Source organism: Eurypyga helias, unplaced genomic scaffold (genome assembly GCF_000690775.1).
Source record: "Eurypyga helias isolate BGI_N326 unplaced genomic scaffold, ASM69077v1 scaffold10523, whole genome shotgun sequence".
NCBI lineage: Eukaryota > Metazoa > Chordata > Aves > Eurypygiformes > Eurypygidae > Eurypyga > Eurypyga helias.
The window spans coordinates 3,122-28,546 of NW_010239218.1; the positions used below are offsets into that span (position 1 = coordinate 3,122).

The 25,425-nt window shown below is 48.0% G+C and overlaps 1 protein-coding gene across 1 annotated transcript; it reads left to right on the forward strand.

Annotated features, from left to right (window-relative positions):
• The first annotated feature begins 16,283 nt into the window (after positions 1-16,283).
• On the forward strand, positions 16,284-24,223 carry RFFL (ring finger and FYVE-like domain containing E3 ubiquitin protein ligase). The gene is made up of 6 exons (XM_010148065.1): positions 16,284-16,463; positions 19,431-19,835; positions 21,636-21,719; positions 22,095-22,302; positions 23,478-23,501; positions 24,042-24,223. Exons 1-6 carry the CDS (start codon positions 16,284-16,286, stop codon positions 24,221-24,223), a joined length of 1,083 nt encoding a protein of 360 aa, XP_010146367.1.
• Positions 24,224-25,425: the final 1,202 nt, after the last annotated feature.

The following is a 25,425-nucleotide window of genomic DNA, read 5'->3' on the forward strand; positions in this document are numbered from 1 at the left end:
CTTTGAGGATCAATGTGATCTCTGTTGCGCATCACTGCTGAACTGATGTCAGAAACGGAAACCATCTGCATGCCCAGTCTTCTAACCACCTGATGGTATGTCCCTCCAAGTCAATTACTCTGTCTTCGAAGAACATTGGTTGAAAAATTACTGTTTTCTTTAAGAAACAGAAGATGCCTGTCAGATCAGGAATTCAAATTTTGTATTAGTTTGTCCCTTCCTTCTTTCTCAGCCGGTTGCCTCAGCACCGAGATGGCTTAGTCTGACCTCTGAGAGCCCTTTTTGGCTTTTTGAATTTAAGTTCCTGTAAGGGACTGTCTTTAAAAAGAACTGTTGTTTTCTGAGACACTGTTTATTCTTCTCAGTGTCTGTAAAATCTACAAATTCTTCACATTAATTGCTCTTGAGGCTTTCCCTTTACTCTGAAATATTAGTTAGGCTTCTTTCCCTAGCCAAATAGTCTTGGAATAGGAATTTTCACATTTCAGTGAAGACTAAAATACTAATTTAATATCAGCTTTTTTTATGCTGCCACCTTTATATTCAGAAGGTTGTAGGATATGCTTATAAGAATATACTTTTAGTTTAGCCTCTAGACTAATGCTGAGGTTTTAAACAGGCAGATTTCAAATATTCTCTCTTGGGAGTAGCTTGCTGCATAGTAACCTCTGCTGCAAGAATAGTCCCTTTGGGCATTACAGATTCTGTATATGCGTATGGATAATTTCCAGTCGCAGTGTCACAAGCGGCATCATTGGATCAGTGCCACTTACTATGTGCATGAGCTTATTTTGGTTTGGCTTGGTCACCACATGAGTCAGAAACCATAATATTGCACCCCGTGGAAGTCCAGCCTGGAACTGATGTGACGCCACTGTTTGTTGATGTCAAAATACGTTGCTCAGAAAGCAGCTGCTACCGGCATCAGTGAATGACTCCACGTTTCATTCACCCGGCTGCTTGGCGTCGTTAGCATCGCTCAGATGAGTAATTTCTCCGGTGTTGCGTTTGAGGACATACTCTGCGAGGTCGCGTCGTGCACTGATAAGTTTTCTTCCGTGAACACGCTGATGCTTCTTAGGAGTTTGCCTGAGCCACAGTTACCTGGAACCCTGCTGAGCAGCAGTGGCATTCCCGGGAAGGGCAGCGAGTTATTGCTCCGCTGTAGCTTGGTGTTCCAATGATCGTGCAACTGGTGCTGCTGCTCTGCTGTGGGGAGGAATGCCCGCTCGGTGGGACTGCCTTTGAATTTGCTCTGTACGCATCTTGAAATGGAGCTTTTATTCATCTGGTGGAATAGATATCTTGATGGGTAATTGGATTTGATAATTTGGAGGACAAACAGGCCCATGGTTTCCTGAACAGGTTTTAAACATGGCAAATTAATCATTAAAAGAAGGGAAATGTTTCTCTGTTTCGATTAACCAAACAACCTCCTGAATCCTTGAACTCCTTCCTATATCTGCCCTGTGTTCTGGGCTAGCAGCAGAGACGGATAAAATGTCAAGCTTGATAGATGGTTGGAGCTGTTTTTTGGTAGTTAAACAATAACGAAACTGTTAGGCGCTCGCCGGGAAACACTGCTCTCTGTGTGCGGACTGGGTCCTGGAGAAAGTTTCAATTGTTCCCAGGCGGGGCGATTGCTCAAATGCAGCTTCTGTGGCTGGTGGCACAGCTGTCCAAATGCCTGGCTGTCTTGAGGCCCTTGCACAAGCATTGCAACCTAGTTTGGAAACAGTTTATTTTTCAGATTCCTAATAAAGTGTAGATTTCAAAGTCCCTTTTGACTGTATAATCAAAAAGTAGCAATTGAAGCTGGTGTTTATATAGAAACTGATTTGTGCTCTGGGAGCTCAGAATCCAGGTTTCTTCCAGTCAGAGGCTGATACTTGCGTAATTCGTACCTTACGTTTCTCGGATTGAAAAGCTTATCAGTTGTTGCATGTGATCATGTATTTCCTTGTCGGCTTAGTCGGCTCTAGTCTGTCATCGTGCAGCTTTTTCTGCAACAGGCTCTCGGGTAAGAGCACTAAGATCTCATCTCATGCAGAAGAGAGCGGAGAGGGAGTTGATCAGGTGTTTAATAAAAATAAAGCCCCAAACCTCGGCCTTCTTTTTGACAGACCTGTTCTTTCTATTGCTGCTGTTATTTGTACGTCATGCTTCTCTGACTTGAAGACAGATCACGGACAGATTTTTGCAATGGGAATAACTAAATCAAGACTGTGATTCTGAGCAAAGTAAGAAATTCCTGAAAAGAATTGAAATACGTTGTTCGGCTTGCTGCTGGAGATTCAGGAGTGAACGGCAACGCCTACAGAATGTGCGTAGAGAATGCAGCTGGAATTTAAAGCACCGGTAAATGACTACTTGTATATAGCAAAATAAGGCACTTAAACCCACAGTACTCACGGCGTTTCTTTTTATCTGCCGACGTCCGTCTTCAGAGACGTGTGAAATCTGCACATGGCTTCATCTGATAATCATGAACAGTGCCGATACCATCTCCGAACTCCTCCGTGGGTGAAAGCCTATTTTGAGATTTTCAAAATGCGTCTGTTTTAGAGAGAATATATAGCATGTTTAATACACTGTCACCATTTTCATTTGTTCACCTTCTGCTGCGTTAAATGCCATCTGTTTCACATTTTCAAACAAGGTGTTCAGCTGCACATAATGAAGCCTTGTCATACAACAGAATATAGGCCCAACCCAAGCCTCATCATGAAAGGCTTTACTTTGTCTGAGTGAGGTAAGATGATCGTTCTTGGAATGAGTCCTGGCTCTTCGTCAGCGTTTTCCAAGTGGTGTTCGGCTCAAAACCGAAGTAACTGGGTAAGATGGTGTTGTGCAGACCTACACTTTTTTTACTTCTGGATGTAAAGACTCGTCATACTGCAAGCCAAGGCTTTTATTGCTTTGCCTGCAACAACAGGTGCAAGCTTGAAATTAAGTCTGTAATACGCAGCAGTATTTCCTAAAAATTCTCCTAATAAAAGCAAATATGAAGAAAGGATATGAACTATTACTGTGTACTGTATACTTGACCGATCAGCTTTAATCCTTGGTTATGAGGGAAACATCTAAAAATATTTCTCGATCCTTCTGAGCTTTTATTTAAAAGGGAATTTTTACAATATCCACGAAAGAGCTGAAATGTAAAATCCTGGGTGTTTTTAAACAGCAATTTGATAGCATGCTGCCTCCTTCAGACATTATTCTTGTCTCGAGTACTAAGAATGTCTGTCAGTGACACTTTTTTTCTTAAAGTTAAAATTCCCCATTCAGTAAAAACAAACTTTTTGAACAATATTGTACTCTGCATGTTACCGTAATTCTCACTGTGAACTGGTAAAGAGTTCAAACTCCAACAAAAAAAACTAACTGGACTTGCGTTACCTTTTGCACTTGAGTGAAACATAATTTGGCCTCAAAATCATCTTGTCTTGTCCTTTTTTTTTTTTTTTAATATATATTTGTGTTTGGTTCTAATGTTAAATTGTTGGGATGCTCTGCAGAAATGCAAGGAGGTCATTGACTGTAAGCATATCTTCCCAGAAGTGCCTCACCTCTGTGAGCGTGGTAGTTCTCTGAAGGTATTTAATGCCATTATGAATGCAATGCTGCTTTGGAGAAATGAAATATTAACTTGACTGCACTCCCCGATGAGGTATTATCTGTATTTTATGTATGGAAACCTGAGGCACAGAGAGCTGAGGTGGCCTAGATGCACAGGGCGTCAGTAACAGAGCTAGAAACTGAAACCAAGAATCCTCAGCCCCTGTTGTTCTGTATGAATTTATCCTGTTACTAATCTGAAAGCAATTACCCGATGGAATTTGTTGAACTTCAGGTCTTTTTTTTTAATAGGAGTAGGCGGTATGTGATTTTGTTTGTGTAATCAAAATGGGGCAGTTTCTGCTGAACTGTTGAACTGAGAAATGTAGAACTGAAATGGAAGAAAGTTCATGTTGATGTTAGAAGGTTATTGGTGGGAAAGATCGTGTCGCAGGGAGCTTCTTAGCAGCAGAGGTCACGTCTCTTGTGCTGAAAGGCCAGATAAGTTCTTACTTGCATCTGAGAACAGAAGTGAAGATGTTTTGAGGTTTTATTTAAAAAATAAGTGTTCTTTGTTGTTGAAGGGCTGTGTGAAAGTACAAGAGCATAGTATCTGTTTCCAACTTCCATGATAGTTGGTATGTGGGGTTTTTTTTTCCTCAATGACTCAATGCCAGGATTTAGTGTAATACGAAAATCTTGTCTGGCGTTTTACAAAGCAAACAAACTCAGAATGGAAAAAAGTGCTCCTCCCAGTTACAGAGAAGCAAAATGAAAATGTGATGATGCCTGTGTACTGCAGAGATTGAGGAAAAACCCCCAACAAACCCAAGGCAAATTAAAAAAAACAAAGTGAGATGGATTTGTTGGTTTATAAAACCCAGTGATTTCTGGAGCACTGACTCATGATGTCTGAATGCTTGGGCTTGCCAAAAGCTGTGAACTGAAATGTGACCCTTATTGGCTTGGGCCATATATGGGAAATCTCTTCGTGACAAAAGTAGGGAATACAGAAGATGTAGGTCATCACAGACTGCTTTGGGTTGGAAGGGACCTTAAAGACCATCTCATTCCACCCCCTGCCATGGGCAGGGACACCCTCCACTAGACCAGATTGCTCCAAGCCTCATCCAGCCTGGCCTTGGACACTTCCAGGTCCTTGAAGGCTCGTTTTCATTACTTAGCATCCTCTCAGTCTCTAAATCTCCTGGGCATGTAACCCTTCAACTTGGTAAGCAGAAATGCAGGACAAGGTGATTTTTGGGTGTTTCAGTTTGACTAAAGCCCAGATTTCAGTCTGCCTTGTTTTGGGGTTACTAATCCTTAACATTCTGCAGAGATGGAGGCTGGAAGGAGGAGAGAGGCCGTTGAACAAGGGTAGTGGTCAAGCAACCAATTCATAATCTTTCAGCCCTAGAAACAAACGCCGTAGATGGTTGAAATGGGCTCTTTCCCATCTGTCCCACGAGTGCTGTTCGCGGTTCATGCCAGTCCTGCTGGTACTGGATGGTAAGGCTTGAACTTTGCTTCAGTTTTCAAGCTCTTATCCAGGGCTGCATGTAAGCAATTCTGAATTTCAAACGCTTCCGTGCTAAATGGAGATTGGCACAAAAATGATAATATTTACGGAAACGCTTTAAGAGTGCAACTTCAAAGTCTCTCAAATTCACTTCAGATGAGGGTGGGGTATTTTCCCTTGTCCACAGATGAGATGACTAAGCCATAAATAAACGGACTTTTTGATTCCGATATCTTTCGCTGTCTCAGTACCAAGACTAGGATTCAGGGTTGCTGCTTTTCAGTGCTGTATTCGATATCCTGGACCTTTCTTTAACTGCTGACACACCCCAAAGTTTTTCTGTAGTCTGGGAGAGCAGAGCCTTCCACACCGTTGCACATGTGATGTATCTGCTGGTCTTTGTACTCCTCTACCGAAGGGCATGATACGCGGTCGCATTTTATTCTATTTCAGCACCTAGTTTGGATTTGAATTCAGATTAATGTGGAATAGGCATAGCTGTGAAATGAGTCTGCAGCGCTTGGACTTGTTGTGATGTGCCTCAGTTATGTACATGCAGATCTTTCTGAGCCTCGCCAAATCGAAACGGTCGTCTTTCAGGCTGCAGTTAAATGGGTTAGAGGTTGCCTACGAGTCTGCACAGAGCTTCGTTGCATGCGATTTTACTGCAGCAGCAGCAGCCTGAACCCACGCTTTTCCACATGTATGAATTCCGTGGGGTTTAGGTTGATTCTCTGCTAACAGAGGAGGCCACGAAGATGCTCAGAGGGCTGGAGCCCCTCTGCTCTGGGGACAGGCTGAGAGAGCTGGGCCTGTTCAGCCTGGAGAAGAGGAGGCTCTGGGGAGACCTTATAGCACCTTCCAGTGCCTGAAGGGGCTGCAAGGAAGCTGGGGGGGACTTTTTACAAGGGCCTGTAGTGACAGGACAAGGGGTAATGGGTTTAAATGGAAAGTGGGGAGATTTACATTAGATATCAGGACAAAATTCTTCCCGGAGATGGTGGTGAGGCACTGGGACAGGTTGCCCAGAGAAGCTGTGGATGCCCCATCCCTGGAAGTGTCCAAGGCCAGGCTGGATGAGGCTTGGAGCAACCTGGTCTAGTGGAAGGTGTCCCTGCCCATGGCGGGGGGTGGGACTGGATGGTCTTTAAGGTCCCTTCCAACCCAAACCGTTCTGTGATTCTATGAAATAAGGGGCTGGGTGGTGGAGGAGGGGAAGAGCAGGCTTTGTGTGTGAGGAATTTTGAGGCTTTTTAAATTTTATTTTTAGGGGAGAAACAAAAAGGTTTAGAAGTCTACTGTTTAAAAAATAAACCCAAAGCTTGGCACGAGAAGTGATTTACAGAGTTACCAACTGGTGGTGCAGCTCATCAGCAAACGCTCTTGATTCTGGGTGCCCTGAGGTAGCAATAGCACGGTGTCTGCAGAGCATTAGTGCCAACTGCAATCCCAGTTTCCGACAAACCTAATGTAATTCTGACGGTTGATACTGTACCACCTCCAACACAAGCTCAGCTGTTGGATGAACAATACTGCCAGACTTAAGATTGTACTTAGAACTGTCTCTGTTTTGGGAACAGCTGCTTCATCTCTGTGGATCCTCGCACTTGCTACACGTGGTGGGATGCGGCGTTTCTGCACCCATCGCTGCAGTCTGCGGTGACGTGCCTCCTGTGTTCTGTGGCCCTGCCTCTGCAGGTTGGGCATGAGGCTTTTTGTGAGTTTGAGGAGCTGTGTCTGGGCTAATGCCTCTTTTCTCCTCCCTTTAACTGCCCCCAAATGTCTGTGCTTCGTTCCGAAGATGAACTGTTGGTGAATATATCATTTACCCAGTTGGAGAGGAACCTCCTGTCACAAGAAAGGAGATGTGCAGCTGTCGTCACAGGCCTCGTGGGACAAGGATTTCAACAGCAATCACTCGATCTGGAGCAGGAACTCCAGTGACACGATGAAAATACAAATTGACATCCTTTCTCTTCCCCTCTTTCTCCAGCTCCTTGCATTCGCCATGTTTAGGAGAAGAGTATTTTTGGAGCCATCCAACAGTGGTGACCTTGTTCTGTGGCGAAAGCTGAGGCGAGTCAAAGCTGGTTCAAGTGTGGAACTGCTCCTGCTTGTTTGTTGGCTGAATGCTGAAGTCGTTTTGTTCACAGCGGTCTTCCCGCGGGACAGCAGGAACTGAGTTGGAGCAACTTTCTGTTCTGGGCAATGCAAAGCTTGCAAAGAGAGGGAGGTATTTGTAGTGCTACGAGGAGGAAGAGTCCCTGAAAAGCTTATGTTGTGCCTTTGGAGACTGTGTCTGGCTCTCGGGTGGGCACAGATCCAGCCAACACACCTCCCCCTCCCCACCACCCCTGGTATTGCCACGTGGCTGTCACAGAAGAGCACTCTAGGTGGCTTTTGAGATGAAGTCTGGAGCGATTGGAATGATGACCTCCCTTGAACAGAGCTGGTTAAGGAAGCTGCAGAGTTATTTAAATTTTCAAGTTTTCATTTAGTAATTTATTGCTCCATATTGCAAGTACAGTTTTAGCAGCTGCCTGCTGCCTGAAACTAAATCCAAGGAAGCCTTGTGATGAATGAACGGAGGAAAAAAGATTCGGAGCGCAAGCCAGCGTTGACCTTCTTCCCCCGTAACGAAAAGGACTGATTGAAATGGTACGTGATCGGCGAGGATGCCTGGGCTGCTGCTGGCTGGACCTTTGGTAGAGCTGCCACTTTCAGTGCCCCATTTGTGTGTGGGACAAAGGGTAGAGACACAAGCACACCCACGCAGGATGCTGGGAGGGTGGGAAGGGTAACACAACGGGGTACTGTGGAATCTTACTTCTCCAGAGCTTCCTTTCTTCTCTTTCCAACTCAGTTTATACTGGGTATTACAGCTGACTGAATTTTGTCGTGCTGATCAGCACCATAGTGATGGGAAAGGGTGCACCAGATCTGTACACTGGTTTCCAGCACAGCAGGAGAGTGGAAGGGAGATGGTGCCTGAGGTGACAGCACATTGCCTGGGAAGAGGTATGGGACTAAGGAATTAAGATAGACTGGATGAGAGAAATCATTTTCTAAAGCTAGTCATGTGATTTCATTAATCATGTTGTGTTGTTGTGTGTTAACTTTCTGGAAGAAAAGTCACTGACTTGCAGAGGGAAAAGGCTGTAGTTGAATTTCCGTTTTGGCAGATGTCTGGGGGCCTAATTACAGTTAATAGCAAGAAGAGCTTTTTATCTAAATTTTTTTTTTAATATATAAAGTGCAATTTTGGGTCAAAATAAACAATTTATATTGAAATAATACACACCCTAGGCACCCGGTTTCTTTTAAAACAAAACAGGGTTTCCAAGCTTCTCATGTTAAAACTGGGAAAAGGGGTTTGGTTTTACTTGCGCTCCAGCGGAGGGAGAAAGCCGGCAAGTGTGCGGTTCGCAACTCGGGTGCAAGGCTGGCGTCAAGTGAGAGGGGTTCTGTTTCCGCCTTTGGAATTAGCTTCCCGTGCAACGCTCCCTGAATGAAACAGCTTTCTAAAACCGTTTTCTCCATTTTAAAACGAAAATTGCAGCGCTCTAGTTCCAAAGAGGTGCTTGAAGCTGAGATCCTTTGTGCTTGTGACAGTGTTGGTGGGGTTTGCTGATGGGCAAACCTTCTGACAGAACATCAGCAAGTGTTGCTGAGAGTAAGCTTGCGTACTGCTTGTTACAGAGCATGCTGATCAACTCTGATAAAGCTGCAGAATGTTGTCAGAATACCCACTGTATTTTTTTTGCATGTATTTGAGAACTCTTAATTCTTAATTTTCCTCTTATGTAAGCAAATTTTCTAAGGTTTTCCCTTGCAAAGGATTTACTCCAGTGTAAATCAGGTTATAGCAGTGTGAAAGGATCTTTGTCTGCATGCTGATTTCCTCTGTACCATGTAACTAGGAAGTTTTTTGGTACTTCTCTTAGAAGCAGCAGTAATTTAAGGCAATAGCGTTCCGTGGAAGTCGTGCGTGGCTGTCTGTGCTGAACTGCCGTGGTCCTGTGCCAGCTTTGCGCCCTGCCCCAGCGGGCTACGCTGTTTGCTTTCTCTCTGCGGTAAAGGGATGTCACTTCCTTGATTCAAATGCTGGTGCACAGCCAAATTCCCCTCCTCTGGGCTCATGCGCTCGGAGAAGCAGCGCACCTAGTGAGTGTGCGCGCGCTGTTGATTCCGGTTGTGTGCCACGCTCCTTGATCTGGCTCCTGGCTGGGCGTGCTGGGATGTGCTGGGTCTCCTGCCTTCCGAGATGCCTGGCGCCCATGCGTAGAGGCTTTTGAAGGCACCTCCGAAGTGGAGGAGCACGGATGCAGCAGTGTCAGGCTGTATGAAGGAGGGATGAAGATGGATTACTGGAAGGCACAGGCTGAACCACCAGCCATGCGCTGTCCTCATCCAATGGGGAAGGTCTAGACGGCGTACGGGCAAGGGGTGCCAGGATCAGCCTGCTCTGTCCATCGAAAGCAGCCAGCAGACGTGAGCACGGAGACACTGCTGAAGTGCAGCTGCCAGCCCTATGTGCCCAGCATCGCAGGCACCCTTGGATGCGCAGAAGCCTGACCAAGATGCCACAGAAACTAACCTGCACGCCCAGTTCTGACTATGCTCAGTGCAGATTAGCCTGAATGCTCGGTCCTCTGCCTTCGTAGCTGGCCAGTGTCTCTCCTGAAAAATTTTAGGCTGACATCAAAGTTGCTGATCAGCCGGGTGAGCAATCGTATATTTGTCTTTGCAAAGATTATTGGTATTGCATACTTAGATGATTAGAGATGTGAAATGTCTCAAGATGTTTTGAAAGCGCAGAACAAAATGGAAAAACGTCTTCTCCTCCATACCAAAATTTCAGTCTCTTCCCTCTGCACACTCATGTTTCTAGCTGTGATACAGTGCTGATACTTACTGACGTGTTTTTGCAAGATGTGTGTGCTGTCACCTTGGGCACACGTGAACTACTGTACTCCTAAACACATTTTCTACTACCCCTACTTAAAAATCTTATGTGCTCAGCCCAGTTGTTGTGTATAGAAGATCAGATTTACGAGCTTTGTGACCAGCCAGGACTGGTCCCCGCTCCTGGTGTGCTGCGTACGGGTTAAGGCAGCACCTCTGCAAAGGTCACGCTCAGACTGGCGACCTGCCTCCTGCGCGGGGCTGACTCCTCTGCCCGTCCCAACCTGTGGTTGTTCCCGTTCATCAAGCTCAGGTCTGCGTGCCTGTGACACAGGCTGGTAAAAATAATACTTCATGCATAAATGTCATTTGAGCAGACTATCCAACAGCTCTGTTACCAAGGAAGTACTAACTTTTGACCAAGCAAGCTGTGAATTCAGTTTGTAAGCGGTAGGTTATTAGTGAAATCAGTTTTAGCGAGGCATTTCTTAGCCGTGTGGGTTTACTAGAAACAAAGTAAATTGTAACAATGAGCAACCGTACAACGCTATTAATGAGGCACCAAGATGGTTAACTCATTAAATACTGAAACCATTTCAAAGCAGCATTCGTGAAAGTGGGATCTGCTTAATTTTGCAGGGGATACAGCATGGATTAATACTGTAAAAGTAATAATTTTAAAAGTGCCTTAACAAGACGTGAATGTTGTAAAGCCACACTGCCCTTTTCTGGCTTCCTGAATAGATTTCTGTGACCTTCAAGTTTATAGAAATGGTTGAAACGGCTGCTTTGTGAGTAGCGTTGATCCCAGTGTTGGTGTGTTGCTGTGAAAGTTGTGTCTTTTCTGTTGTGGAGGCCATGAGGTGTTGTATAGCATCAACACTTGAAGCACACAGACCTTTCTGGATTCTGCAGTCTGGCACTTATTTAGTGTTTGGCAAAGAGTGAGGGGAAAGTGGAGAGACACTGCAGTAATCTGGAAATGGCTGAGAAGTTCTTCAAAACTCTCCCATGCTCCGCTGGACTGCCTTTTTATCCCCCCCAATATGAAGCTGCGAAAGCCATGACTCTCTGCAGATTTTAAACAGAAGAGTAAAGTTCATTTCACCACCTGTTCATTAACATGTTCTGTACGTCTCCAAGAGCTTTGTATAAATTCGCAAGCATGATTTAATTCCGGAGGAAATACCAGTGATGTCAAAGTTTTTCCTCCCATACACTGCTGAAGACAGTACTCGTAATGCAAGCCTGGATTTTTATGCTTTCCATCTTCATTTCAAAGAAGCGTTAGAACTCAGTTCTCACTCTATATGCAATATGAATGCCATCACCTTGCTGGCTGGAGTGTCAGAGATCACTGTCTGCATGCAGGCTTTATCACACGTGCTTTGTGGATTTCTATCAAAGGGTAGACTATGGCTGTGCTGGAAAACTGTCATTGATGTTTGAATACAAAATTTCCCTTTGGAACTCATTCTGAGAAGAATGAGTTCCAATTTCCCATGGAGCATGGCAAGCAACTCCCCACTCTCTGCAATATTCATTGGATTTCTTCTGGCTTTTCCTTAAAGAGACTCAAAAAAGAAGATAAAACAATCGCCCTTCCCAAAAGAGAAGCCCAGTGTGATGATCGCCATGTGGGTGGATGTGTTTGCGGGTCCAGGATAGACTGATCTTGCATCTCCACCCTTGGCTCCTTCTCCCTTTGCTCTTGCAGATGCTCCAAGCACAACGCACAGTTGTGATTGAGGGCAGGAACTGTTTGGCTGCCAGTAGTCATCTGCTGAGTGCCGGCCACGTCGTTTTCAGTTTCCCAAAACCACACGTGGCTGCGGAGTTAAAACAACTCGGTGCTGTGGCTGCCGTTGGCCAGGATGAGCATCGTGTGCAAGAGTAGTGAAGAGTGCTGATGGCAGTCATGCCTGTAACGTTAGTCATGCCAGGAAGTTGACATCTTTTATTCAGGAAGATGCTTGAGAATCCCTGAAATCTATGGTGTCATTAACTTTTCCAAACTGACATGTTCATGTCGGGCAGGTTACTGTAAGTACTTAATAAGCCCCGGAGCACAACAAAGTAGCAGCTCTTTTTGCTGGTAAATTTTTTGGCTTGGCATTTATTTGTCGTTTCAGTGTGATTTGGGAGCTCCTTGCATGCAGAACAGCCGCTCGTCTGCAGGGGACTGACGGGCTTTACGCAGGGCAGGGCTTTCCAGTTACGATGCTCAAACTGTGCCGCATCTGTACCAGCAACCCCCCCCATCAAAGCATCGCTCACAGCAGTTACCAGTTTGTGGGTGGTGCTGACTGCATCCTTCTGAATGGGTAACAAAATAACTTAGGTAGTAATTAGGCCGTAGCAAACACTTGGGAGATACCTGGGGAATGGCCATCCTGAAATTTCATCCTGAGATCCTGCTTGGCACTGCCAGTCCTCTCCCACCGGCAGCACTGACTTCCTCAGGTCTAGAACTGATCCTGTACAGAATAAGGGAAAAATCACCCTTGAGGCAGCTGCTGAATGTTACCTGCATGCTTCTTGTCTTGGGAGTGCAGCTGTAGGCAGGTGCAGAGACATTCAGCATCTTCAGCCTCCCTCAAGTCTGCTTGGTAGCAGAGCCGTCAGCCAAGCTTCGCCTAACTGGTGGCAGCATTTTAGGTTTCCCACGTAGCAGCCAGTGCATGTCTCAGCCATCAGCTGTATATTCCTAGCTTTTGAGCCACTGTGGTCTCCTGGGAATTTGGAAATGGTAAGATACCCAGTTTGCTGGGGCCGTGCTGACCAAGACTGAGCATGGTGGCCACTGAATGGGATGAGGCTTGGAGCAACCTGGTCTAGTGGAAGGTGTCCCTGCCCATGGCAGGGGGGTTGGAACTAGATGTGCTTTAATGTCCCTTCCAACCCAAACCATTCTGTGATTCTGTGATTTATGAGCTCCTTGTTTTGCCCTTGGAGCAGCGTCGGCCGCAGTGGGAGCGGGTTGCGGCATCACCTGGCTGCTGTCCCCGACCTGTATGCCGTGTCAAGAGAGGGTATTGCTGGCTGGCAGGTATCTCGGTGTGTCTGAGGAGAATCCTGCATTGCCTACGAGCTGACGGCGGCACAGAAGCAGCATGGGATGGCTGCTCACAGTGCCAGGTGCTTGCTGGGGAGTAGCAGAGGATGAAGTGAAAGCTGTCTGTGTGGCCATCAGTCAGCATGACGGGGTTCTCAGTCAGGCATCTTTGCCAATGTAAAAGCCACACGTGGACAAGCCCTAACTTAAACTTACAGTTGTGTGTCGAGGTCCTTAAGGAATGACAACCTGACATACTCTGGTACAGGCTGAAGTAGTGTGACTGTGTGCTGGGAGTGGCTGTGGGGTTTCCATGGGAGATAGCTTTGGGAAAGCATTACAGGTCGGAGGACAGTCCTGGTTATTAGTTGTTTATTTATGGACATTCCTCCCATGCTGTTGTAGGTGAGCAGGATTAAGGGTGTTCTAAAGCAACAGATGTCAGTCTTTTCATTTCCTGGCTATTAGACAGAACTACAGCTCCAGTGAACACAGAGTTCTGTCTTCCTTTATCCTCGTTTGTGCACTCTCTTGTGTTTTTCTTCCCCATGTTTGACATGTTGCAATGTTCCAGGGTGAATTAGAGGGCTGTCTTTGTTAGGAAAACAAAGTTTTTGGGGCAGGCAGTAGCATCTGTGTATTCTGCTATCGTGGGTGGCCTTTGGTTTGCAGGAGTCCTTAAAACAGGAAGAGAACCGACTGTGGATATGGTTTCCCACTGCTGTAGGGGCTGTGAGTACTTGCCTTGCTGTGCAGCTTTCATTTTTTTACATCTGCAACTCCTAAGAACAAATTATACCTCCAAACAGCATAGGTGGAAATAGAAATTCAGTATTTTTGCAGTAGAAAGGTTATGTTAACTTTTGAGTGGGCCTGATGGCTTGAAAATTAATGTGCAGGAAGGGTAATTGGTTTTTCGATGTATGATATTTAAAGTATGTGTTTTGATTGCAGTGCAGAGCTAATACAAATGGATGCTACATTAATTCTGTTCATGGAATGCTTCTCTCTGTGTATTTATTAAGTGATAATTGCCCCTGCTTATACAGAATGAGCGTTTGGCATGTGACTACATGTTAGGCTGAGACACTCAGTTATGCCCTTAATGGTTTCAGGCTTCAGATGCCTGTGTGTTGGTAAGAACTTGTACTGGTTTTCATCGATTCTTGTTTACGCTTAGAAATAATAACTGTGTTGAAGCTTAACTTGTCTTCTGAGTCTGGGTCTCTGTACACTGGGTTTAACACGAACCAAAGTTCTCGGTGGCCAGAGCATCTCTTGCCGTGTGGGGACTGTCCCGAGCGTGTTACGTGCGGTACACGCGTTCCTCTCGGGGCAGCGTGCTGTCGGAGCTGCCGGGCAAGCCCAGCAGCCTGCTCTGTCTCTGAGAGTAGCTCCAAACGGTGTGGGAGGAGGCTGGGCAAGGCACCTCCGAAATGGGACGTCAGCACTGGGTGAGACAATAGTAGGGCATGGAGGACACACTGATGCTGCTTTAGTATGGTGATTTTCAGGGTTTGAGAGAATCAGCATTTGATATCACAGATACCTGTGACAAGCCTTGTGCCCCACGTGTCTCTGCCATGGCTCTGGTCGCCCTGTCCTTCCATCAGGGTGTTCCTTGTCGTCTGTTCCTGTTCCATCATTGGAGAGCTAGCTGCCAGCCTGCATGCGGTTCACACTACAGCACTGTGTGCATCGGTCACACGAAGAACGGTTTATCGTCTCATGAATCTGTAGGTTTTCATTTAAACGTTACGATCCGCTGAGCCTGCAGGTTGGGGTTTGTTGGTAAGCTCCCCATTGTGAGGTTTGAAAGGCGTGTGTCCGCCGCAGTGACAGCAGTGACTTTGACAAGCCAAATGCAGCTAGATGTTTGAAAGGATTAAAGATGCCACTAAAGCTACAGACACTGCAACTGCACCAAACAGCTAAACCTTCCAATTCAAGTCCATCGACCCAAAAGTCTTAGCACAGCTTACCAAAAAAACCCCACAAACCCTCCCAGCCCACCCCCCCGAAAACCATACAGAACAGTATGTTTGTATATCATATCCAATAACCTTTGGGGCTCCTACAAGCCCCCTTCCCTTGGGAAGCTGGAGTTACACAGTGGCGATAACGTACTGAGGCGAGAGACACGAAGTGGTTGTGTAGCTGAAAGATGTTTCATTCACAGATGTTTATAAAATCGAGCAGTTGCTGAATGCTATCAGTGGTGGACCTGATTTTTAAGACCTAAAAGAAACATAGTTTAGGAGCCTCCATTTACCATGTGAAAGCAGAAGTGCAGAGGAGGCAATTTGTATGCTGTTTACCAGTAAGTGATGACACATGGTATATGCTCTAGAAACTGAATGCCCAGATGAGTTCAGATTTCTTTGTAAACTCCCAAGGGAAAGTTTATAGCAGTGTGTTTCTGGAATACTGCTGCATGGGTGGTCTTAGAAGGCTCCAAAACGGTGCATTTTGCACCGGACTGCTAGGATTTTAGGTAAGTGTATGTATATCATTACTTGGCTTGCAAAAAACCAACCCCAAACAAGTGATGATGTGTCTCAGATCCAGTTGTTTTCCCAAGTTAGTTACTGGAAGCCAGTATTTGATTTTTCTTACGTTACTGACGTTTACTCACTGTGTGATGATTTAGCCTTGTGATGCTGGAAATGCAGTTGAGAACTGGCCTGTGTTAAATCAGTGGCTCCACCGTCCTTGTCACTTATTTAATCCTGTTAGATTTGTAGCTGTAAATCTGTAGCGAGATTTAGAATAAAACTGAAGAATAGCCACCTATGATCTTGCTGATGATTTTATTTAAATAACTCATGAGATGTAATTCGAGCTTCTGTTTGCTGTTCCGATGCATGAAAAAGCAAAGCCGGTGTGTTACGGCTTACGTGGAATAGAGACGGCCTGTTACAGCAAACTTGATCATAGTCTCATGCAGAACCGGGATGTAAATTTTGTCTTGTTTTTGCTGTAATCTTTTAACTCAAAGAAATTCCAGTCATAATGGTCCTGCTCTTTATTTGTTCCTCCTCACAGACGGCATACCGTGCTGGACGGGGCGTGTGGATTTTGTGTGTGCCTGTATGTTAGAGGGAAGATCGGAACTCACTAACACCCCGTCAGAAATGAGTTACTGTTGGGAAATTTAAAAAGGCATTTTGTGCTTTGTTCTCGCCTTAGCTGACAGGTTGTTTCCCACGGCGTTTCTGATGGGTTTCTCTTCCACTTTCAGTTACTATGTGGGCAAGCTGCTGTAACTGGTTTTGTCTGGATGGCTCACCCGAGGAGATGCAGCCGCAGCCGGCAGCCAGCGCCCAAGCCTACTCCAACCCCGGGTACAGCTCCTACCCCTCTCCCACAGCCGCTGAACAGAGCTGCAAGGCCTGCGGGGTGCCCTTCGACAGCTCCTCCGGGAAGGTGAGTCGCACATGTCTTCCCTGGCGCCGCGGGCCTGGGGGGCTCCCTCTGACTGCGGTACACCGCCCGACTGCTGTTTAATTACAGAGAGCCAGGTGGGAGAGAAACGGGTGCACGCAAGAGGCCTCTGGTTTGAGGACATACCATATGGGAAAAGACAGCTTGCCTCTGCTTCCGTGCCTTCAGTCGTTCTTCCGCAATTAGCAGGCGTAGCTAATGATGACTGGAAATGGGGTAGTTAACCTTCAGTAGAGTTGGCTTTCTGGGGCGCTGAAAGAAGAAAGCCAAACTGCTTGTAATCACGGAAAGGAGCGTTAACTTGAACAGGAGTCTTTAAATTTGTTATTTAAAACCACTAATGTCCTCCAAAAAAAAAAAGAAAAGTTGTGGCAAGAAGTTTAGTAATCTGCTTGTGCTTTCAGTAAAGGTCTACACCTCCCTCTTCCAAACCCTGCTGCTCAAACTGAAACCCATGTAAGTTTACCGAGGGGGTGTGTCGAGTAGCTGAAGCTCGGTGCCAAGAAAAAAACCACCAGAGCCATTTTAGCTTGTTTGTGAAGCTCATCTCTGAGCACAATGGTGCCAAAGAAGTGTTGCCATGAGATTTTTTGTCAGGCAGCAAACCTCGTCTAGGATGTGATTTGGGCATGGTGGTTCCTATAATGCTGCTTGAATAATGTTTTAGTGGGGAGAGTCGTTCAGAGTCCAAACTCTGTCACTTAAGAACTTACAGTGTGTTACTGAACTAAATAATGTGGGAACTTAAAAATGACAGTGGATTTTGGCCCTTTGGGATTAGTTCAGGGATTTACCTTACAACAACATCTGAAACCGGCCGTTCTGAAGAGCGGCCACCCAGTCCCACCCCCTGCCATGGGCCGGGACACCTTCCATAGCCCAGGTTGCTCCACGCCTCATCCAGCCTGGCCTTGGACACTTCCAGGGCTGGGGCATCCACAGCTTCTCTGGGCAACCTGTCCCAGTGCCTCCCCACCCTCTCCGGCAAGAATTTCTTCCTGATACCCAATCTAAACCTCCCCACTTTCAGTTTAAACCCGTTCCCCCTTGTCCTGTCACTACAGGCCCTTGTAAAAAGTCCCCCCCAGCTTCCTATCAGAGTAGGGGGTTTCTGCCTTGGAAGGCCCCTGGCCCAGCGGCAGTTGCCTTTGGAGCCAGTGTGGCAGCCTGCAGAGCATGGGGGGGCTTCCCACTGCCAGAGTAAAGCAGGGTTAGTTTCTGCATGACGTCTTTTCCCCCCAGCTCTCCTGACTGTTCCCCAGTCAGAGAGGGGTGATTGAGAGGGGGAAAGGGTTGCCCATGGGGTTGTTTTCCATTACTCTGCCTTTGTGGAGTATTTGTTCCCCTGCTCTAGACACGTATACTAGTCAGTAATTCCTGTCTCTGCCCTGAAAATTTCCCAAGAAACTGGATTGTTTTTGCAATCGTAGGGTCAAGAAAAGTCAGTAACTGATGTTTTTTGTAATGATCAACTTAAGGAAAGCTTCTCCAACTGGATGGTATGTGGAAATTGCCCTTCCTGTCTTGCCTCGTGAGTGATGAAAGTCGCTTTTACTTGGCAGGCCCCCAAATGGCAATTTTGGGATGAGGTTTCACGTTTGCATGACCAGAGATTCTCTCTGCAGTAGAAATTTTTGTGTCTTAAAATGCTTCGGCAGGAAATTGGCATTCTTTCCACTAACTGTCATAATAAGTCTGTTACAGACTCTAAATGAGAAGCCTGTTGCTGTAACTGAAGGGGGTGTGTGGGGCAAGGGGGCTGCCGGGCTGTAAAGGGGGGCAGAAGGAGCGTTTGCAGGCCAGCAGTGCGTTTACACCTTTCAAAACACGAGAAACAGCCACTCTCTTTGAACTGGGAAGTTAAAAATGTTCTTTAATCACTAAAAACAACTCATAAACCAACTTTTTTGTCTGAGTTTGTATTTGTTCCTCCTCCAACTCTGTATGTGTATTTTTCCTTGCATAGCTCTGAAAGGTCAGGATGTCATGATTTCATGGAGATCCTTGTCTTTTCCAAGGTCGTGAATTAGCATTTTTAACCAGCACTGAAGCCAGTTCCTTCTTCCCTTGGGACTTTTTTAAAGGTGCCTAATGCGGCCGTTCTGCTGCCATTCCTATTGGAAAATGTAGAATTTGACTTTCCAGTGTTGAACAGCCAAGTTTCTGCAGAAGTCTTGGACTGTGAGTGCTTGGAACTCCTGAAATTCGAGCCCCGAGTGATGAGACCAGAACACTATAAAATAGAAACAGCAAACAATCATCTGCACCATCCTGGGGCCTGATATTTCCAAAACCTCCAACACTTTCTGCCCAGCACCTGACTGGCACACAGTGTGTGTATTATTTTTAAAATAAGCTGGCTATTTTTGTTCCTCAATAAATGTTGAATTCTTTAGTGTCTGGCAGGCACTGTAAGCCTTGCTGTTTCCCTTTCCTCTTACGGAAAGATTGATTTAGTGATTGGAAGGGGAAAAAAAGGGGGGGGAGGGAGGTCACTCACAGCAATTATTAAATTTATGAACTAGAGAAATGTTTTTAAGTGTTTGCTCCAATGCTGGAGCTTTCTTAATGCCCAGGGCAATGTTTCATTGTTCTATAAAGCACTGCACAACTCGCTGTAACCCACTTGAAAGTGATGCCTCAGAGATGTCCCGATTTCATCGGTGGCTTAAGCTGGGTGCACGAGCCCAGAATAAGGTGCAGAAAACTCCCGTTATTTGGGGAGTCCTCTAAAAATACGTTTCATTCCGGGTAAATGGTGTGTAACAGTTGTGAGGAATCGAGTGACCTGCCCGTGGGATCAATCCTGTCCCTCATCCAGCAAGGCGAGTCACGTAGGTGGTGCCTTTTCGTGAATGAGGAGGTTTTGCTGGCGCTGCGGCAGCGGCGTCGCGGCGCCTGCCCCGGGTCACCGTGCGTCGGTTTGATTCTGTCCCTTCTCTTCACCAGCGCGTCTGCCTGGACTGCAAGAAGAATTTTTGTACGTCCTGCTCCAACGAGCCCGAAGGCGGCCCCCTTCTCTGCCATCTCTGCCAGCGCTTCCGAGCCACGGCTTTTCAGCGGGAGGAGTTGATAAAGATGAAGGTGAAGGATCTGCGAGACTACCTGGCGCTCCGTGAGATTTCCACCGAGTTGTGTCGCGAGAAGGAGGACCTGGTGTTTCTGATCCTTGGCCAGCAGCCTGTAATTACCCAGGAAGATCAGATAAGAACAAATCAATTTAATACAAGTGCCTCTGGACAGCAAGACTCTGTCATTCTCCCAACAACCAGCGTAGCGTCTTCTACCTCACCTGATGCCTCCCCGGTGTCTGCAGGTCCCATCTCGAGTTCACTAGCTCAGGAACACCAACAGGTACAGTCTCCAGCCAGAAGCATCCTTTGCAAACTCATTCATCTCTGGGTTTGGCTTCACTACTAAGACGTTACGTGAGGTTTTCCAAGGAGATGATGTGCCAAACAAGTTTTACAATAATGATGCCTCCTTAAAAAGCAAGGGGGGGCTTCTACTTAGAACAGGTGACAAAATACTTCAGTTGCATCTTTTATACAAGCTCTTCTCAGGCTTGTTTTTAATTCTGAAGTGAGGACCAAACACTTGCTTACAGAGCAATTAGGAAAGTAAGATGAGTGATGTACACTGCCTTGCTGTGTGACTCGCTGTCACCAGCTTTGCTGTGCTATTCCCTCTTCACACGACTGGAATTTAACTTGGTGGGCAGTGCTGAGTATACTGAACATTCCCTCTGGGAACAACATCCCTGTTTTGAGATGTTTTCTCTGGTGCTCTGCTCCACACTTGCCACTCCTGACTGGTGCGTTCGGTACTGGATGTCTGTGTTGGTGCATGGATCTCTCTGTGTGGTGATGCTGACAGCTGTATGGAGGCGTTAGATGAAAGGGGTACTGTTGCTCTTCAATTCGTGTGCAAGACAGCAAACAGCTTAAAGCAGTTTGGGGACTGAAACTGCTCAGAAAGGTGATTGTGGGATGGGTGAGGCGTTTGGTGTCGGCTGCACCTCAGATCAGCAGGAGACACAGCCCAAGTCGTCGGTTTACGATGAACCCTGCAGTTCTGACAAACCTCGTCAAGGGCATTTGAGCTTAATTATTTTTATTGACTTTCCTTTGTTGATCTTTCTGCTGTCTGGCATGGGAAGTTTACTCAGTGTTTGACATCTGCTCCTAGTCCTGTTACGATGTTAACTGGTGCATTCGGTTCCCTGTGGACCAGAGCTGTGGAAGGGTATGTGCCTCCCGCTTCCTCAGCAGATGCAGCTTGTACAAAAGAAGGGTTCTCCTGGGTGGATGCTTTTTTGCAAATCATTAAAAGGCCTTTTCATTCTCTGGTTTTCTGGATAGCACCAGAATATTCCAATTTTTACCAGCAAATTCGCCTCTGCTGTCTTCCCCTACAGCTCCATGATACGTTTCAGCTTGTCTCTCCTTGCAGCACATCCTGCTACAGTTCAGGCTCGTTCACCATCATTGTTTTTCTTTCGCTTGTTAATATTAAGTCCCTTAGATAAGTAGGGTGGTATCATTGCAGTCTCCTCTGTCAGCAGGGAAACCACAGAGGAGAGTGATAGCTGCTGGGGGCGAGTTGGCTGGAATTACACTGCAGCCCCTTCTCGTTCTCCAGCTCTGCTGCTGGTCCTTCACTTGGTATCTCCTATTTGCCCAGTCCAGAGCCCACCCGAGGAGGTGTTTCTGTACGGTGGCATGGAAGATGGGCTGTTACAGGGGAGCCTTATGCAGAGTCTGGCACTGAGAGCTGATGTGCCATCAGAGCTGTGACACGCACCGTGTCACACCGCAGCGCGTCACTGAAGGGTTGCGTGTGTGCGTAAATTAGGCCTCCTCCTCCTCCAGCCTCGCAAGAGTGTCGTGTGGGATCTGACTGTACAAGTACTCTGTCAGGGCTTAGGTAAAGCAGGGCTGTAGAGGGTCACACGCTGCGCTTCAGTGTGTTAAAGTTTGGGTGGCTGTGCAAGTGCCGCACAGGAAACGCCTCCCGCCTGCGAGCCTCGCTTTCCTCGTCTGCCGCAGTTTGTCCTGCCAGCGGGCAGGGCCTGCAGCTATGCTGAACTGCCGAGCTCGTTTCCCTTCGGGCACAGAGATCTGCTGGTGGTGAAAGCTTTCTTTCCTCTTGTAGGTAAATGGTTATGTGTCTCCAAGCCACATCGGTATGACGGGAGTCGAGAATGCAGCAGAAGCACCAGCAGAGGAGGAGACGCAGGTTTGTGTGTGTCCTGGAATTGGGTAACGAGGAACACCAGGATTGCTAGGCTGTATGGGCTCCCACAGCCATTACTGCCAAGAGATGGGGGGCTAAACAGTACTTAAGACTGCCCACTGGCAGACCCAACCACCCCCTTTCCTGGGCATCATCTTGTCCTCCACAGAGAGAGAGAACTGGTGTTGCTGGGACACTGTGATGATAGAAATGATTTATTTCCATCCTAGGGCGCTTGTTCCTGATCGATGGAGGAATTCAGTCAGTTACGCGTACGTCCGCACGTGAACTCGTGCCAGCACGTGTGCTGAAAGTTGACTTTAAACTGTAGTGTTAGATGTTGAGGGCAAGAGTCATTCCCTCTTCCTTCCCTTGCAGTCTACTGACTCAGAAGACACCCTGGTGCAGGGGAGGAAGGCTTCCCTTTCCGATCTGACAAGCATCGGGGACATCAACGCGCTTTCTGTGCGACAGCTGAAGGAAATTCTGGCTCGCAACTTCGTCAACTACAAAGGCTGCTGTGAAAAGTGGGAGCTGCTGGAGAGGGTGACTCGCCTGTATAAGGAGAAAGACCTGCAGTATCTAGGTAAGAAACTCAGCGAGCATGTGCCAGTCTCCCAGCTTTCTCCTTTGCAGGGACAGTTGGAGAAGGAAGTAGAACTGCTCTTACGTTTGTTTGGTGCAAGTGAGGAGGAAAGGGGGTGTTACGCACCCCAGAGCAAAAGCAGCTGACCTGTCCATGCTGGCGCTTGTGGGGGAGCGTTCCCGTGGCTCTGGAGCGAGTTCCCCGTAACAGCAGCCATTGAGAGCCGTGCACCCTTCACCCCGGGGTCGCGTGTAACTGTGGCAGCTGCGCTGGTCACTGCACCCATCACCCACGCAACGGCCGACGTGCAGCCGTCGAGGAGGCTCTGGGTGCCGGGCTGAGCTCTTGCGCACTCACTCGGTAACGGGCAGAGCGAGCAGAACGCCCCAGGCAGCAGCCAGGTGCTCGGCAACCGTGGCTCCCGCTGCTGTACAGCTGTGGTTATCTGTGGTTCGATTTCCTCCTCTTGATCCCAAGAGCGTTCCCCCCGGACACTACCAGCTGCCGCTGACAGACAGGGGGCTGGAGGTGCACGGAGAGTGTCTGCTTTGCCTGTCGGGTGCCGGTTGGCAATTCTGGGTGTTCGGTTAGACACGTATCTGTGAATTATTTGCAAGAGAACCGTAGTTTCCCACTTGGATTTCACAGCTAGCTTGGTTCCTCAGCGTCGTCCAGAGCAGGGCTGTGTGCTGAAACACTGTCCTCTACGAGTGTAAAAGATTTAAAACAACCGCTTTGGGTTTATGCTCTTCTTTCATTGTATCTTGTGCTTTTAACAGGATTTTGTCTCCTCTTTATCACTGTTGCCTGTGTCTTAGCTCTGCTCAGCAGCATCAGTGAGCAGCTGGCACAAGGTGCGACTGGAAGTGTGGCCAAACACTGCATAAACAAATTCCAAGGCTGTCTTACAGCTCGAGCCACCGCTTCAGACAGTGGCTGCGTGTTGCGAAGCGTTAGCTGCTGCGTCAGCTCGCTAAAAGAGGAGGTGTCTTGCCTGAACCTTTCCCTGATCATATTCATCTTGAACCTCTGCGTGGGGACCAGCAACAAGCAGTTTTGGTTTAGTAATCTCCCTGCAAGGCTTTCGGCTCCTGCTGAGTAATACTGCCTGAGCTAAGGGGGGTTTTCCAGCTTCTCTGAGTCCCACCAAATAACTTTCTCTTCTTGCGTTGCAGTTTCTGACACTGATGATCAGACTGGTAAGTGATGTTCTTAATCACCGAATCATTGAGGTTAGAAAAGTCCCCTAAAATAATCCGTTAATCCAGCACTGCCAAGCCCACCACTAAACCCTGTCCCCAGGCACCTCATCCACACGTCTCTTAAATCCCTCCCGGGATGGTGACTCCAGGCGGCCCGTGCCCGTCCCTGACAGCCCCTTCAGTGAAGGCATCTGTCCTAATATCCAACCTAAACCTCCCCTGGCGCGACGTGAGGCTGTCTCCTCTCATCCTCTCGCTTCTTACTTGGGAGAGGAGACCCAGGTCGCTTCATTGGCCTCACTGCTAAGAATCGCAGTGGTCTTTCAGTTTTCATCACACGGAAACGGCTGTGTAAAGGCTAAACCCTTCTCCCTGCCAGCCGAGAGGGCAGCCGTACCCCCGTCAGGGTGGGCGCACGGGCACTTTCGGTGCGCAGAAGCCCACTGGGGAAGCCCTTTGATCCAGCTGACTCACGGACTGCCCCAGACCGTCGCGCCTTCCCTTGCCTCCCCCGACCGCGGGCTCTCGTTTACGCAGGCGGCGCTGGGCTCCCTGGCGCGGAGGACAACCTCTGCAAAATCTGCATGGACGCGCCCATCGACTGCGTCCTGCTGGAGTGCGGCCACATGGTCACTTGCACCAAGTGCGGGAAGCGGATGAGCGAGTGTCCCATCTGCAGGCAGTACGTCATCAGGGCTGTCCACGTCTTCAGGTCCTAAGTGTGTGTCGGGAAAGCTGCTGGTGCCTTAAAGCCTCCTCAGCCGTGAAGAGAAACGGCCAAACTGCTACCGAGAGCTGGGGCAGAGACTGGCGTACGGACCCCACGGGGAGCTGGAAGCGAGGGGAGGATGAAGCCTGGGAAAAGTGCCCTCCCTGCAGGTGTGCCTGGCTGTGCTCTCCCACTAGTGCTTTACACCACCGTGCCTGGCCTCCCTGGGGCTCACTGCCAGCAGCACACAGCGCTCGTTAACCACCCGCATCCCAGAATAACTCGACCCACGGGCGCTGGGATGCATGGCTCCACCACGGAGATCACTTCCAGAGGCTTTGTATTTCCCCTGGAATAAGAAACAGAAGCGGAGCAGGGGTCTCAGGGGTGATGTCTGTTTTGCTGCTTGGGCTGTACACCCAGCACCAACCTTACGTTCAGAGATTAAAATGTTACCGTGCTGTTTGCTGTCGGTTTGTGTTCAACGGCGCGTGCGGGGTGGGCGGCCAGCCTCGGCTTGCCACGCTCAGTGCAATTCCAGCCTAGTGCGATTGCGGGAAAACGGCTCACTTCATTAGACGGACTCTGTAACGGGCAAGCGCAAGTGGGAAACACGCAGCCGGATGGGGTGTGTGTGCAGCGAGGGGGAGATGCCTGCTCTGCCTGGGGCTGATGCCTGGGGCTCCCTGGCAGTGCCTGCCAGCGGGTGTGTTGGAGCTGAACTGCCCTCGCTTGAGGAAGGAGCCATGAAGCTAAGGCCGGGGGGTTCAGGGAGGAACACATGCAGCTGAAGAGCGGCATGGAGCACGGTGCCTGACAAGCAGGTGACCTGGGAGGGGAGACGTGAAGGAGAGCAAACTGTCTCCCCTGAATCAGCAAGATGAGGCAGCATCGCCGCAGATGCTGCTGTTCAGTAAAGAGCTTCCCCCGATCCTGGGTTCTTCGTCTTCTCTCCTTCAGGCTGCTTAGCAGAAGTGACGTATGACTTGCTGCCTGTGAGGGCGGATGGGGGATCCTGTGCTCTGACACGAGAGCGACAAGCCCCTGCTGTGGCAAACCCGCTGGCGCGGTCACCCCTCCGCAGCCTGCAGGTCCTCGGGCCCCGTGGCTGGGGACAGCTGAGTTTCAGCATCCTTGTGCCTTAAGTTGTCAGCCACTGTGGGATCGCGCGCTCGTTTGCGGAGCAGAGTCCCTGCTGCTGGGGGGTTTTTC

Bases quoted from the DNA above. Each gene is read 5' to 3' on its own strand.
- RFFL (XM_010148065.1), top strand. From the start codon at position 16,284: ATGTGGGCAAGCTGCTGTAACTGGTTTTGTCTGGATGGCTCACCCGAG. The intron at 19,836-21,635 runs GTACAGTCTCCA...TTCCTCTTGTAG, and splicing joins TAGCTCAGGAACACCAACAG to GTAAATGGTTATGTGTCTCC. The intron at 22,303-23,477 runs GTAAGAAACTCA...CTTGCGTTGCAG, and splicing joins GAAAGACCTGCAGTATCTAG to TTTCTGACACTGATGATCAG.